Source organism: Emydura macquarii, unplaced genomic scaffold (assembly GCF_026122565.2).
Source record: "Emydura macquarii macquarii isolate MOO-44397 ecotype Brisbane River unplaced genomic scaffold, CSIRO-AGI_Emac_v2 contig_1876, whole genome shotgun sequence".
Lineage (NCBI taxonomy): Eukaryota > Metazoa > Chordata > Testudines > Chelidae > Emydura > Emydura macquarii.
The window spans coordinates 28,338,997-28,353,677 of record NW_027132013.1 but is presented as its reverse complement, the minus strand read 5'-3'; the positions used below and the strand labels follow the sequence as shown (position 1 = coordinate 28,353,677).

General features: G+C 38.4%; 1 protein-coding gene across 1 annotated transcript in view; it reads left to right on the top strand.

The window, feature by feature from the left end:
• Positions 1-14,418, top strand: part of SPRED1 (sprouty related EVH1 domain containing 1) — a 95,142-nt gene extending 80,724 nt beyond the window's left edge. The window contains exons 5-6 of the mRNA XM_067558047.1: positions 4,624-4,782; positions 12,487-14,418. Of these exons, the coding sequence (XP_067414148.1) occupies positions 4,624-4,782; positions 12,487-13,146 (819 nt within the window). The 3' untranslated portion in view covers positions 13,147-14,418. The remainder of the gene's footprint in view (positions 1-4,623; positions 4,783-12,486) is intronic.
• Positions 14,419-14,681: the final 263 nt, after the last annotated feature.

Sequence of the window (14,681 nt, the reverse complement as noted above, 5' to 3'; positions counted from 1 at the left end):
AACTACCTTGCTGTCACTGGGAATTTACATTTTTCTCAAAGGCAGTAATTCTCAAATATCAGAGATTTAGGTCATTCCAGTAAAACCAATAGCAGGCTTTTTCTAGACTTTTTGACTCTCAGAGAAGATGATCCAGGCCTCAAAAGATGTGACCGCCCTGTTCTACAGCAACTTCTGCATCTCCAAGAAACAATTTTGATGCCTTGATCAAAGGCCTCAAGTAACCTAATTTACTGAATCCTGTGCTGAATGAATCCAACCCCTTTGAAGCTCGACTGTCCCACTTCTTTCCAGTCTGGGAACAGATTGCCACAGACAGATGGATTTTGGAGATGATCAACATGGGGTATTCTATCTGCTTCCACTCTGTCTTCCCCTTTCCCCCTTCTTTCCCATCTCTCTTCAGGGACCCCTCTTACAAAAACCTCTTGAAACAGGAGGTCCAGTCTCTCCTACACTTGAGGGCAATCAAACCAGTCCCCACAGAGTTTTTTCAGAAGAGTTCTATTCTAACTATTCCCCAGTTCCCAAGAGGGACAGTTTGGAAACAGATCCTCAACCTAAGAAACCTGAATAAGTACATCCTTTCTCAGCACTTCAGGATGGTGACATTTGCCACTATAATCCCATCTCTAGATCTGGGAAGCTGGTTCGTTGCCCTTGATCTCTGGGACTCCTACTTTCATGTAACCATACACCCATCCCACGAACACTTTCTGCCATTCAGGATAGGCTTAGAATGCTAGTCAGGCTCTCCATAGCTTCAAGGGTCTTTACAAAACTTCTCTCGGCAGTGGTAGCCTAATTACATCCATGGACAAAGCAGCATTCTCATATGTGGTTATTGGCTCCTCAGGGGTTGATCGGTTCCAGAGGTCTAGCTGACAACATCCAAGGCTTCTAACCCTATTTCAGAAGTCTACATTGACTCCAGTCTAAAGAATAGACTTCACTGGAGCCTCTCTAGACGCACTAGTCACCAGAGCCTATCTCTCCAAAGAGAGAGTCTCCACTCAGTTCAGTCCTACCTCGACAATACAACCCAACCTGCAAACTGTGAGGTCCTGCCTACAACTCTTGACACGTGATAGCTGCCACGTTTGTGTCACCTCACATGAGACTACACCTCAGGTGCCTCCAAGTATGGTTAAGACCTGAGCAGACAGTATCTGCAAGTGTATCAAAGTTCTGCACTCTCTCAGATGGTGGAAGGAATCACAGAAGGCTTCCGTTGGAACTCCATTCTCTCATCTCTTCCTCTCCCCCTCTCCCCCCCGGGTCAAAGATCATCACAACAGACACTTCTCTTTTGGGATAGGGTGCTCACCTGCAGGTGGACAGAGCCTAGGACAAGTGCTCTGCATAAGAGATCATGCTCCGTCAACATTTGTAGCTGAAAGCAATGAGGTATGCTTGCCAGCACTTCCTTGACACCATACAGAGCCACTCTTCCAGCGTTATGCTGGACAGTAGGCATCAATGTATTATATCAACCGGCAAGGCAGACAAAGATCCCAGTCCTTATATGTGAAGTCGCTAAAACTGTGGAACTGCTGCCTTTCCCATCAGACAGAGATCTCAGTAGTCTATTAGCCCTCCATAATTGGAGGCTCCCTGAGGAACATCCATAGGACCACAAATGGGGAGCTCAAAGACTGTCTTCCACAGCATCTGACAGACCTGGAGTTTCCCAGAAGCAGATCTTTGCCCCTCTGAACAACACAAAATGCTGTCTCTTCTGCTCTGAGGGAGAATATGGCCACAACTCATTGGGCGATGCCCTGATAACACCATGACCCTTTATCTTACTGTATGCTTATCTACTTCTACCTTTAACCCTCAAGACCTTACTCCAAACTGCATCAAGAAAGAGTGAAGATTATCTTCATTGCGCTGTCCTGGGCAATACAAGTGTGGTACTCAAGTCTGATACACCTCTCTGTGGCAACATTTCTCCGACTTATCTCAGGAAGGATCTCCTATCACAGGACTCAAGGACCCTGATCCACTCCTACCTCTCCTTCTTGAACTTGACAGCATGCTTCCTAAATGTTTCTCTAGTATGGTGCTAATCTGTTCAGATAAAGTCAAGTCAGTTCTCCTAGTAGGAAACCTAGTACCGTTGAGACTACCTTCAAAAATGGAAGCACTCCACTCCTGGTGTTCTTTAATGTTCTCAAGCCTCAGAAGTCCTGCTCTCCAAAATCCTGGACTGCCTGTTGGATTTGAAGACCAAGGCCTATCACAGAGCTCAGAGTAACATTTGGCCACTATTACAGCCTTCCACTCACCCATCAATGGCTTTTCAATCTTTACCCTCCCTACTGCAGCTAGATTCCTCAAGGTTTTAACCATTTTGTTTCCCCTAGTATGGAATCTGATTCCCCCAAGTGACACCTCATTTTGGTTCTTAATGCCCTATGGAAACCTACCTTTGAACTGGTAGCTACCTATTCTCTCTTCCAAGTCACCTCAAGGCTTCATTTTCATTCATTGCTTCAGCTAGGCAAACCGGAGAACTTGGTGCTCTTAAGGCTGACCCACCATATACCATCTTTTGTGAAGAAAAGGTGATACTGTGCCCTCATTTTCACTTCCTCCCAAAGGTCTCTTCAGAATACCACATTAATCAGGAGATTTAACTCCCAGTATTCTACCCAAACCCCCATACCTCCACAGAGGAGATCAGCCTACATACGCTATATATCAGAAGAAACTTTGCCTTCTACCTTGACAGGACTAAGACTTTCTGGGCCTCTCCTATTGGTATAATTTTCAGAAAGAATGAAGGGACAATCTATTTCTATATGAAGGCTGTCAAAGTGGGTTTTGGAGTGTATCTTTTTATTTGCTGTGAATCTGCTGGGATGCAGTCCCCTCACAAAGAGGTAGTGCATTCCATTAGCTCTCAATCCACATATATATAGCTCTACTGACTGTCTTGGTTTTGCCTCCTCAGCACCCGCCTCCTTGTTAAGTTACTGCTTGGGATTATCCTACTGTGGAGCAGTCATAGGCACATATACTCAAAGGAGGAGAAGTTACTTGCGGTATAGTAACTTGAGTTCTTTGAAATGTTTTGTCCCTATGAGTGCTCTACCTCCTGCCCTCCTTCTCTCAGCTGTGGAGGCTCTCAACAGCTGAGAAGGAACTTGTGTGGCCATGGGTCCATGCCTCCTTTATATCCCCTGGTTTACAGTGCTACTTTGCGCAGGCGTGGGACCATGGACACTGCTTTGTATTCTGTAGTAGAGCGTTCACATGCATTCACACCAACCCATGGTAGCGTGCCCATAGGACGAAATATCTTAAAGAATTCAAGTTATTGTAAGTTAAGTAACCTCTCCTTCCATCTCATCCAGTTCTTCAAAGATCCAGGATATGATGCTTCTGTATACTTCAGATGCAAAGCTAATTCAAAGAAGAAATGATTTAAACATATATCTACCCAAAGGAAGTTAAAGATTCACAGTCTTGTACTTCCTTCATCCAAAATGGAAAATACTTTTGTATTTTAAAGTCTAAACACGACTACCTCATCTGGTCCTGTGCAGTAGTTTGTGTTTAACTGGCTTATTCAAATCTTTTGGATCTCCACAAATCTTTAGCTTGTTTGGTTTTATTACAGTGACCACCATTAATCCAGTCAGCTGAAGTTTGACCTTACTCGATAACATCAGATTTTGCCACCTAGTCAATTCTAGTTTTTAATATCTGTCAGTGCTCACTGAACTTTGTATGGCACATGGGTTTTGACACCTCTGTATATCCTAAATCATGAAACACCTCAGATTCTTTACGATTATTTCCATTCTGTTCAATAGATTGATCTGTATGTACAGACCACTGTTCAACCCAAGTGCACTTACTGTTCCATTCTCCCAAACTATGAGTGGGATTTGTCCTGCAGGTATCTTAATAAACATTTGCCCCATGGTCTTAATTTGTGCCTACTTGTTTCATGTAAACTTAGTTTCAATATCAGATGGTAATTAGTTGTTTTGTGTATGCTTGCTGTAACTATCTTGAAATTCACTTTTTGTTCATTTATTTCCTGTATTGCAAGCCAATCTGTTAAATTACCTTGCTTTCTAAACTTGACACCCAGCCAGTAATTCTGTTTCTGCACCATTTTCTCAGAACGTTTTCCTCTAGCAGTATGTCTGAGTGTTTTTGTTTCCTCACAATTTGCAGTTGAGAGCAATACAATTTTGGGAAACAGTCATCAAAAGTTACTGTCAAAATCAGCAATAATTAACACCTTTGTGGACAGTTCTAGAACAAATAATATTGGAGACTGGACTAAAACCGCTTCTTGTCAGATTTGAAGCGCATTGGTGGGGTAGAGGGGTTTGCATTGCTGCTGCCTATACTGTATCCGTTCTGTGGATAGGGAATTTCATTCTCTTAGGCAGAATTACTTTGTCGCTACTAAAACCACGGTTTAAAAAAAAAATGTTTGAGACCTTGTGAATGTTTCCCTTAAACATGTATCTTGTAAAACATATATGAATATATTGGAGAGATTAGTGAAGATTTTATGGTTTGATGTTAGTACAGATTTTTATGTAAACATTAAATCATATCAAGAACAGAATAAAGTTGAATTTTCTTCTGTTTTAGGCAACTCAAGAAAATACTTCCAGTTCATTAACAAAAGATCACCTATTCCAACATGAAACCGTCGTAACCAATGAACCTTATAAAAGTCCAAATATAAGGCCCTCGACATTTGAGGAGTTGAACTCTAGAAGAGCCTACTTTACCAGCCAATCCAACCAGGTAAGAGACTTCCAACCAGGGATGGCATGATATTTACCATAGGCGTTTTTTACCATGTGAAATTGTAGTTTATACCACCTTGGGAAGAACTAGTTAGTTCCAGTTCAAGGCATTTTCTATTTTAAAAACTGTTTAGTTAATGCACATCACATTACACTTTTAGTTACAGATTCAAATTGTGGTTATGTAAGGTAGTAGATTTGGAGATGAATTTAGGATTCTACAAATAAAAAGTAAAACTGCAGTAAGTGTAATACTAACATATGTAATATGATACTGAACATCAGAATATCTGTACATTTTAGTTCAGTATTTTCTCAAGGAAGTTATACTTTCACTCATTTCAATTTTAAATATTATATATACTGCAAAACTATTATTAAATTGCTAAATATTTTTCAGTAAATTTTCACTAGTATATTCTAATAATAATTTTGTTTCCCAGTTTCACCTGGTATTTGCCAGTGCCCTGTTCTAACCTGGCTTTTCCCCCAGGAAATTGCCAACCTTGCTTCCTACCACAGAAACACTTCTTGTCTCAGTTACCGTATAATTTTATATTAATCATTAATCCATCACTACATAGGTATGTCTGGGATGACACTTCAATTATAAGCCCGTATTTGTAGATATTGCAGTCCTTTCTTTCTGAAATGTGGTACATACATCCTTTTTGAATGAAATATCACAGAATTGTTACCTCACAAAGGACGTTTTGGAGGTCAGGTTCTGTGAAATTGTTTAGCCATCCTTTAGTTAACCAGATTACGTGAAAAGCTATTATTTCCACATTCTAAATTTTTTTCAAGTTTTTATTACACATTTTTGTGTTTTGATAAACCATTTATTTTTAAACTTCTAATTCACCATGGACTTAGTCCTCTGTGAAACAACATTGTTGACAAGTATGGAAAAACTGTTTTGGTTAGAAATAATAAAGAAATGTATACTTGGGGTGTATTGTCCAGACTATTTTTCTAAAGAATATTATTAGAGAAACTTCATTTATAGCATCATAAGCAGTCAGAGACCAGGATATAATGTTTGGTACAACAGGAAAACTATAAATAAATTGTACATGAATAATAATAAATGCTTAGAAAAGGAAAAGACCACAGACACAGGAAAAGGCACTTTAATGATACAAAAGTTAAAATACACTTTCCAAAAGGTACAGTGTTATATACAATATTAAGACTAAGGAAAATACTGACCTTCCAGTAAAATGTGTGCATTTTGCTGCTGTTTTGGTATCAAAGCTCAAGATTTTTTATAAGAGCAAGGAAATGGTGAACATTTTTATTGACTTGGGTAACATTTATTATAGAGGACCTTATGCCCAGAACTTTCTGGGATCTGTTTATTAGGAAGACTCTAGAGAGAATGTCCATAATATGTACTGAAAATGTGGGAGTTCAAATAATAGTTGTGTGCATTTTATTACGCTGTACTTCTGTTCTGGAAAAAGCATAAGGAGGGGAGTCCTCTAATACACTTAAGTATTCTTCCAAAAAAGAATAAGCTCCCCTTTCATGCACTAGCTGATACAAGTTTGTGAGTTGACTAGTTACTTAAAAGTAGTAAAATAAACATTCTTTTTTGATTGCAAGACAATCCTATCAGGGGGAAAAATAGGCAAAGGATTGGGAATCATGAGGTCCTGAGTTTTGGTCTTGGTTCTGCTGTTGACTCACTATCTCCTTGTTAGGTCACCTAACCTTTCTGTCTCAGTCTCCTGGGTTGTGAAGTGGGGATATGAGCCTCCACTGCTCCAAGCAGTATTGCAAAGATTACTTAGTTAATGTCTCTACCATGCTTTGAATGTATGACTATAAAAATGCTTTATAATAGATTTTTACATGAAGTACTAACATTTGAATCCAGTATACCTTGACTATTGAATGTCCAGGAGACTGAGGTAAATCTTAAATTCCTAAAGCATTCCTTTCAAACCGAAGGAAGCAGTTGCATCCTACACATCCCTCTTCAGCATAAGCCTCAGGAGTCCCATTTAGAGCATGGAATATTGTTGATTTTTATTGGTTCTGGATTTTTTCATTTACAGAGTTATAGAAAGATTGGTGTATTTCCTGGCTTTAATGTGCAGAGCTTCAATTATGCACACTAATACGTATGTTGAGCTCTGCATAATGAGGTAACAGCCAGTAAGTGTTTTATTTTGATCATATATACATATATTCAAACAAACCCTCTTGGAGTACAGGGTTATTTGACTCACCCATTGAATAAATAATAGATTTTTATCTTGATCATAACATGCAAAACTGATTAATGTAGTGTTATGATTAAGAATTAAATGGACAAGAGTAAACAAATTCAACCATAACCCAACTCTTCATATAGAGTTGTGTATTCAGTTTACCACTGTAGGCTTTGACTCTGCAAACTAAATAGAGCTTCATCAGCCAACTTTGTCGGATGGGAGATCACCTAGGAAAATGTGGGAGATATATAGTACTGAACAAATGTCCAAGACTAGTTTGGATGTGCAGTGCTGTCTTTCAAATGAAATGTAACATTAACGCTTTGACCACAGGTACAGGTAAGGCCGTTTAGCTCTTGGTACTTCCAGCAAAACTAAACACATTGCATCAGTGTTCCGACTAATTTCCAGTTGGGTAATTATATTAATGAAAATTTGCTGGAGTTCCAATTGGATATGGTATTCTTTCTCAGTCCTTTTTCAAACTGTTGTGTAGTGTTACTACATGGTGTTAGGAAAGACTACATTTCACTACTGGACAAAGTGAATCCTGAAATATATAAATGTTAGGTGCATGTATATATTCTGAAGTTGAGTTAGAGAATGGGATTATTCTGAATGAAAGGCACATTTAGTTAAACAAATTATGCTTACACGGTGTTTTATACATAATTGAACCTGGGTCACATGCTGTCATTGTCTCCTTTACTTCCTGCTTTTGAATTGATAAGAGGACATTATCAAGGTGTATCACCTAGCTTTTAAAATTACTTCATACTCTTCATATATAGAGCCTTTGGAAATTTGTTATTAAAACTTGTTTCCGTCTAGTTTTTTTCCCCCCTGCTCCCTTGACCACTAATTTATCATCAGGTTGCTATTGTGATGGACTGCTGCCAAGTTTTTTAATGTATCAACATTGAAGCATTTGAGCAGGTGGTAGATTGCGGGCTGATTTGAGGAAGGAAAAGCGGTGTGTGTATTAGTGAGTGTGAGAGAGAGAGAGAATAAATAAAAAATACCAAGCTAGATAAATAGGGAAGGAAAAAAGGTCAAATTTTAGGACTATTAACCCTAGTCATGTCCTTCATGTTTTATTAGTTAATCAGTTTTTTAAGAAAGGACTTGTTTCTGTTTTGTTAGAATGCATTTTCAGCATTATGTGGTGGTGGGGGTAAAGGACCCCTTTAGAGGGGAAGTGTGTGGTAGTGCAGTGAGAATTTTGACGCTTCTAAGGAAAGAATGGGCAGATTTATGACAAACATGGAGTAAAAGTTTAAAAAAAAAAACTGATCACCCATATCCAGTTCTGGTGCTACAACCCTAAGTTCTTCTGTTCAGAAACTTTCCTAATCTTTAGGGGATACCTCTGCTTCCATGACCAGAAGGGAGCCCTAACCCCTTAATTCATGCCCAGAGGAAGCATAAAAAAAATGCATGCTACAAGTCCCATGCCATACATTTTCTCCTAGACCATATGAAAGCACACCTTAAAATTTTCTATGGATTACGGCCATGGGAACAAATATTCTTCGTTGCATATTCCACCCCTAAACTTACAGGGCAACTCAACTCATGTTCTTCCTCTGCATTTTGGAAACCCACACTCAGAAGGGTTCCCCAAGGGAATATCAGTCGGAAGGGCTGCGTGTCCCTGGCAGAACAGCTTTTGTACAGTCTAAATAACAGTACTGAAGCCACTGTGCTCTCACAGATGGCCCCTGCCTATGGTATCATGTGGATCTACTAGATTAGGAGGCTGAACCCCTTTAGCCTTTTCTGAGAGAGTGTTCATAAATCATGCTGCTGACATCACAATGAGGAAAAAAAACTGACTTGAAACTTAGAATCATAGACTCATAGAGTTGGAAGGGACCTCAGGAGGTCAGCTAGTCCAACCCCCTGCTCAAAGCAGGACTAACCTCAGCTAAATAATCCCAGCCAGGGCTTTGTCAAGCCGCAGTTTAAAAACCTCTAGAGATGGAGATTCCACCACCTCCCTAGGGAACCCATTCCAGTGCTTCACCACCCTCCTAGTGAAAAACTTTTTCCTAATGTCCAACCTAGACCTCCCCCTCTGCAACTTGAGACTGTTGCTCCTTGTTCTATCATCTGCCACCACTGAGAACAGCCTAGCTCCATCCTCCCTGAAACCCCCTTTCAGGTACTTAAAGGCTGCTATCAAATCCCCTCTCATTCTTCTCTTCTGCAGACTAAACAAGCCTAGTTCCCTCAGCCTCTCCTCATAAGTCTTGTGCTCCAGCCCCCTAATCATTTTTGTTGCCCTCTGCTGGACTCTCTCCAACTTGAAGAGTTTCCATTCTCTGTCTGGTTCTTATATGACCCCCAGCATGGGACCTGAGTTCCTCACTAATCTTAGTGAATTCATCCTTTCAGCACCCCTGTGAAATAAAGTATCAGTATCCCTATTTTATGGATGAACTGAGAGACTTGTACTTTCTCTCAACTGCCTCTTATTTTATGGGGAGCTTCTGCAAAATCTCTAGTATCCTCCCCCATATCTCTCCTTAAAACTCACCTGTGTTGTGATATCAATAAAGGCCAAGCAGCTGGTGTGCTGTGACTGCTGCTAATTTATATCTACCGTAATTGCTTCACTGTTGTCTGTCTTATCTGTCTGCATCCATCTGTTGTCTCTTCTTATACTTTGATGGTAAGCTCCTCAGTATTTCCTTTCATCAGATTTCATTTGATGTTCCCTACTCCTTGTATTAAAAGATAGAAAACTTCTATTTACCCTGTCAGTAACAGTTCCATTCATTATTTTGTATGCTTTTATTGTGTCTTACTTGTCTTTTCTTTAAGATAAACAGTCCCAGTCTTTTGCAATATCCATTCTGAGATGAGGTGACCCTCCTCTGGAATACCGTGTTTGGGTATTGGTCATCCCATTTCAGAAAGGATATTGCAGAATTAGAGGGAGTTTAGAAACTAGCAACAAGATGATTAAGGGTGTGGAAAAATTCTCACATAAAGAGACTGAATATTGGGATTGTTTACTTTAGAGACCAGACAAATAAGAGGGGACATGCTAAAAGTATACAACAGTAATGAATGGTATTGAGAAGTTAGATCGGGTTCTCTTGTTTGATATAAGAACAAGAGGACATCCAATAAAACTGAAACATAGCAGACTCAAAATTGATAAAAGGAAATACTTTTTCAAACCGCTGAATGGGTGGAAGTCACTGGTAAAGCACCTGGAACTAGTTTATTGAAGTACTAAACTAGCTTTTGACAGCAGTAGCCTTTGCTGCAGGTGCAGAGAGAATATTTTCTTCATTTCAGTTTATCCAAATAGTTCAGTTCAATGACTATTTCTTTCAGAGTTAAGAAACCAATTGGGATTTGAAAAAGCAAGGAAGATTCTTTTTCCTCTCCCAATCTATTAATAAAAGCTAGATTTGAGAGGATGAGATCTACTCATTCTAAAATCTTCACGGTTCATAGTGACTAGAAACAATCGGTTTAGTTCACTAAATACAGATATGTCCTTTTGTTTAATAAATCAGTTAGTTATAAATGCAAAACATGTTTTGATTTAAAAAAAAAAATCTTATGCCTCCAGCACATTTAAGGTAGTTTTATTGAACTAACTAAAAAAGAAATGCTTGTTTTGTCCATTGAATTCTAATTTCTATCCAACTAGAGCTCAACACAAATCACAAATAAAAAATTAATCTAGTAAATAAGAAAAGGCATCATTCACTATTTTCTAAAATAATAACATTGTAAAAATTAAGCATTTGAATAAATATAAGTTAAGCTAAATTGTGTAAAGAAATGTGTATAGATGTACTGTATCTTCCTGGTTAGCAAAAAGGACCAAATTTAATGTAAAGGCTCTATTTAGTAGCAGATAAGATGTTTTTAATCGTTACCAACAAATGAGAATCAGCTTTTCTTTAGGAAAATGCCTAAAGTATAAATACAGAGCAAGATTAACATCAATTATTTAAATCAAGCTTTCCTGCTTCCTGATTTAATCATAATTAACATCAGTGATTTTAAATTGCTTTCTTTTAAATCAATTCACCCTGAACAGGATGTTGTAGAAGCCAAGAATTTAGCAAGATGCAAAGATTAGATATTTTCTATGGATAACAAGAATAGAGCTATTATAGTAGATATTAAAATACTTCAGAAGGAATACAAACGTAATGCTCCCTAGGGACCTGTTGTCACATATGTCTACTGTGGAATTTTTTGTACCTCCCTCTGAAGTCTGTGTTGCCACAGAGGAATCCCCAGTTTGAAACACATGAACAGGCAGATGCCAACACCAGGTCTCAAGCCTACACCATTACTGTGTTGCCCCAGGCCTTTCCCTTCATTTACTTCACCCTTCCTTGGGGGTCCTTCTACATAATACCTCTTCAGACCTTGAATAACATGCTCCTCCCCAAAGTTCCCTGGCCTTCTTTTTTGCCTCTCTGTAGGCCTCTTCACAGGTCCTTCCTGCTGTCCTAGCTCTTAATGGAAAGCCCCACACCAGGTTTTTCCTCATGTCTGGTGTCTCCAAGGGCCATTGTGGAGAGAGAATAAAGTGCAAACTGCTCCCATGAGGCTCTACAGACAGAGCAATAAAGTTTTATATAATTGCTGCCTTTCCCAGCGTGCGTTGCTGTCCCAACCCCCATTCTGGGCTGAGGTCAGGGGACATATGCTTGCTGTTAAAGACACAGCACTGCGACAGGACCTTGGATTTCTGTTGCCCTATTTTGACTGAGGATTGTGTCCTGCAGCTTTTCAAAAATTGTCCTCTCTAGCTTGCTCTAGGGTATTAGTGTGTTTACCAATGGCAAGATTGGCTGGTTCAGAACTTTATTACATGGAGCCAACTAAACCTTCATGAATCTCAAGTATTTCAGCAGAGGTTAACCTTCCCTATAATTGAGGGATTTGTTTGCTGTTGGCAGGGATGGGAAAGGATTGTTTGCTTTTAATCGTTGCTCATAAACTAAAATTTTATAGCAAACTTATTTTCGTTAATAGTGAAAGATGTCTCTCATCACCAGCCAATCTTTCTAGAACTATGAAAAAGTTATGTTGATCTTGATTTAGCAGAATTTGCATTAGATGCTAGCTGTGTTGTAAACCATTTTTGTGGTAACTGGCTGTGAGCTCCCACCATCAGCTTAATGCATTTCTTGTGAAGTACTGCTTCAGTAAGCAAAGACAACTCCATTAGAAAGTATTTTGAAATGATTCAGACTTGGGTGGTGGTGGCTTTTGCTTAACCACCTGTAAGTTATTTGATCATCTGCTTCACAAGGTAAGTTGAGCACACGCCTTGTAAATGTCTGTATGCAGATAGTGCAAGTTCATATATAAACTGAAAGCACTATCTCCTGGCAATAGGAAAAAGTTCTGTGCCCTGATTTTTATGGTAACTGAAGAACTAACCCAACTATATCCCTATACATAATTTAACATGATGCTTCCATTTACCATTTCAGGTCCCATTGAAATCAGTCAGACACGTTAGCTTTCAGGATGAAGATGAAATTGTTAGAATAAATCCTCGTGAGATATTAATACGTCGTTATGCAGACTACAGACATCCTGACATGTGGAAAAATGACCTGGAGAGGGATGAGGCGGACTCAAGTATACAGTTTTCTAAGTCAGACAATAAAAAATCGGACTATCTGTATCCATGTGGGGATGGGACTAAGCTGAATTCACTAAAAGACACGAAGAGTTCTGTGGTATTTAAAACACAGCCTTCCTCTTTAAAATTTAAAAAGTCAAAAAGAAGGAAAGAGGATGGTGAGCGTTCTCGTTGTATATACTGCCAGGAGAGATTTAATCATGAAGAGAATGGCAGGGGAAAATGTCAGGATGCTCCGGATCCTGTTAAAAGATGCATATACCAAGTTAGTTGCATGCTTTGTGCAGAGAGCATGCTATATCACTGCATGTCAGACTCTGAAGGAGATTTCTCTGACCCTTGCTCATGTGACACAAGCGACGACAAGTTCTGCTTACGATGGTTAGCCCTGATAGCTTTGTCATTCATTGCCCCATGTATGTGCTGCTACCTCCCCTTGAGAGCATGCCATCACTGTGGTGAGGTATGTGGGTGCTGTGGAGGAAAGCATAAAGCTGCTGGATGAACAGTCAAGTGCCAAATAGAGCTGAAAATCTTTATTTCCAGGAAGCATCTATCTTGGATTTGTGGAAGCTTTTGGCAAGCAGAAGGAAATCTTATCTTGTGTAAGAGAAGCCTGATGTGGAAGAAGCAGCAAGACTTGTCAGACCTTAGCATTTTACAAATGCTAACCATGCCTAACTATTTCCTTTCAGTGCATGGTGTTTCGTTGCAAGTTGTGAAGGAGTTTTGAAAAGGAAGCCTTTTCTTATTATTGGCTATAAAATGAGTATATAAACTACAGTTATACTAAAAGGGATTAACTTTTGCCATTTTGTACATTCATGGTTTAGGTGATGGGGCTCTTAAAAGACTTAAAAATTGAGAGGAAATTAAACTAAAAGTGCACTAGTGACAGTTGATTTAAGACTAAGAAAAGTTAATACTTGGCAAATGAGAAATGAAACTGATTTAAGTGCAACTAAATCACTTATTAATAGATTTTTGGAAGCAACTTTATATATAAATAACAAATGTTTATATTTAACTAAACGTGTAAGGTACGAATTATTACATATTAAACTTTCCTTCCCCCTTCCAGTTATATAGTAGGTATGAATCATATCTACAGTCACATTCCATGATAGTACTTTAAATATTTAATTAGTTTATTTAGTAGCATTTCTATTCCACATGGACAAATTGGTATTTTCAGTCCTATATCCCATCAGCTACAGTTTGTACTGAGTTGTATCCATGCATTCTGGTAATCTCTAAAACCTTTAAAATATTAATTATTATAGTCTTGAGTGACCAATAGTTTTTTTGTTAAGCACAGACGTAATTGTCTAAAATGTTCTAATAAGAACATAACATTTATTTTTATATATAAACAACTTTGGTTTCAACAATATAGCAAAAAGGAAATTGTTTTCTGTTACTCAACCAGCAAGTTGTTTTCTTTTGGGGTGTCTTCCAAAAATATTTTATTGCATTTACAAACGTTCAGCATAGCAAAAGGTCCAATAAGGCAGTTGTAATGATATATGTCATCAGTGTTCTCAATTTATCCTTCTGTTAAACTAGGATTATGTTCAACTGTTTATCAAGTACTATGATTAAACTGAAAGATTAATAATTAACAAAAAATGAAATTGTTTTCATTATTTTGAATTGTAGCATCTTTTTATTTAAACTGGCAAGAATAAAATTGTGTGTTTAAAAAAATTAGCTTGATAAATAATTTACAGCCCAGGAAAAATTGGAGAGAGAGAGAGAGAGAGAGTGTGTGTGTGTGTGTGTGTGTGTGTGTGTGTGTGTGTGTGTGTGTGTGTGTGTGTGTGTGTGTGTGTGTGTGTGTGTGTGTGTGTACATAAAATGTATATAAAATTGGCCATGATATTGTATTACTAAATGTTTAATTTTACCGAGCAATTGATCAGTATTCTAACAGGTTAACCATTAGAGAATTTTTAAACAGGTTGTCATGACTCTTATTACATGGTGCAACAAAATACATTCCCTCATAATTTTTAATTAATGTCGTGTTAAATCTCTGAC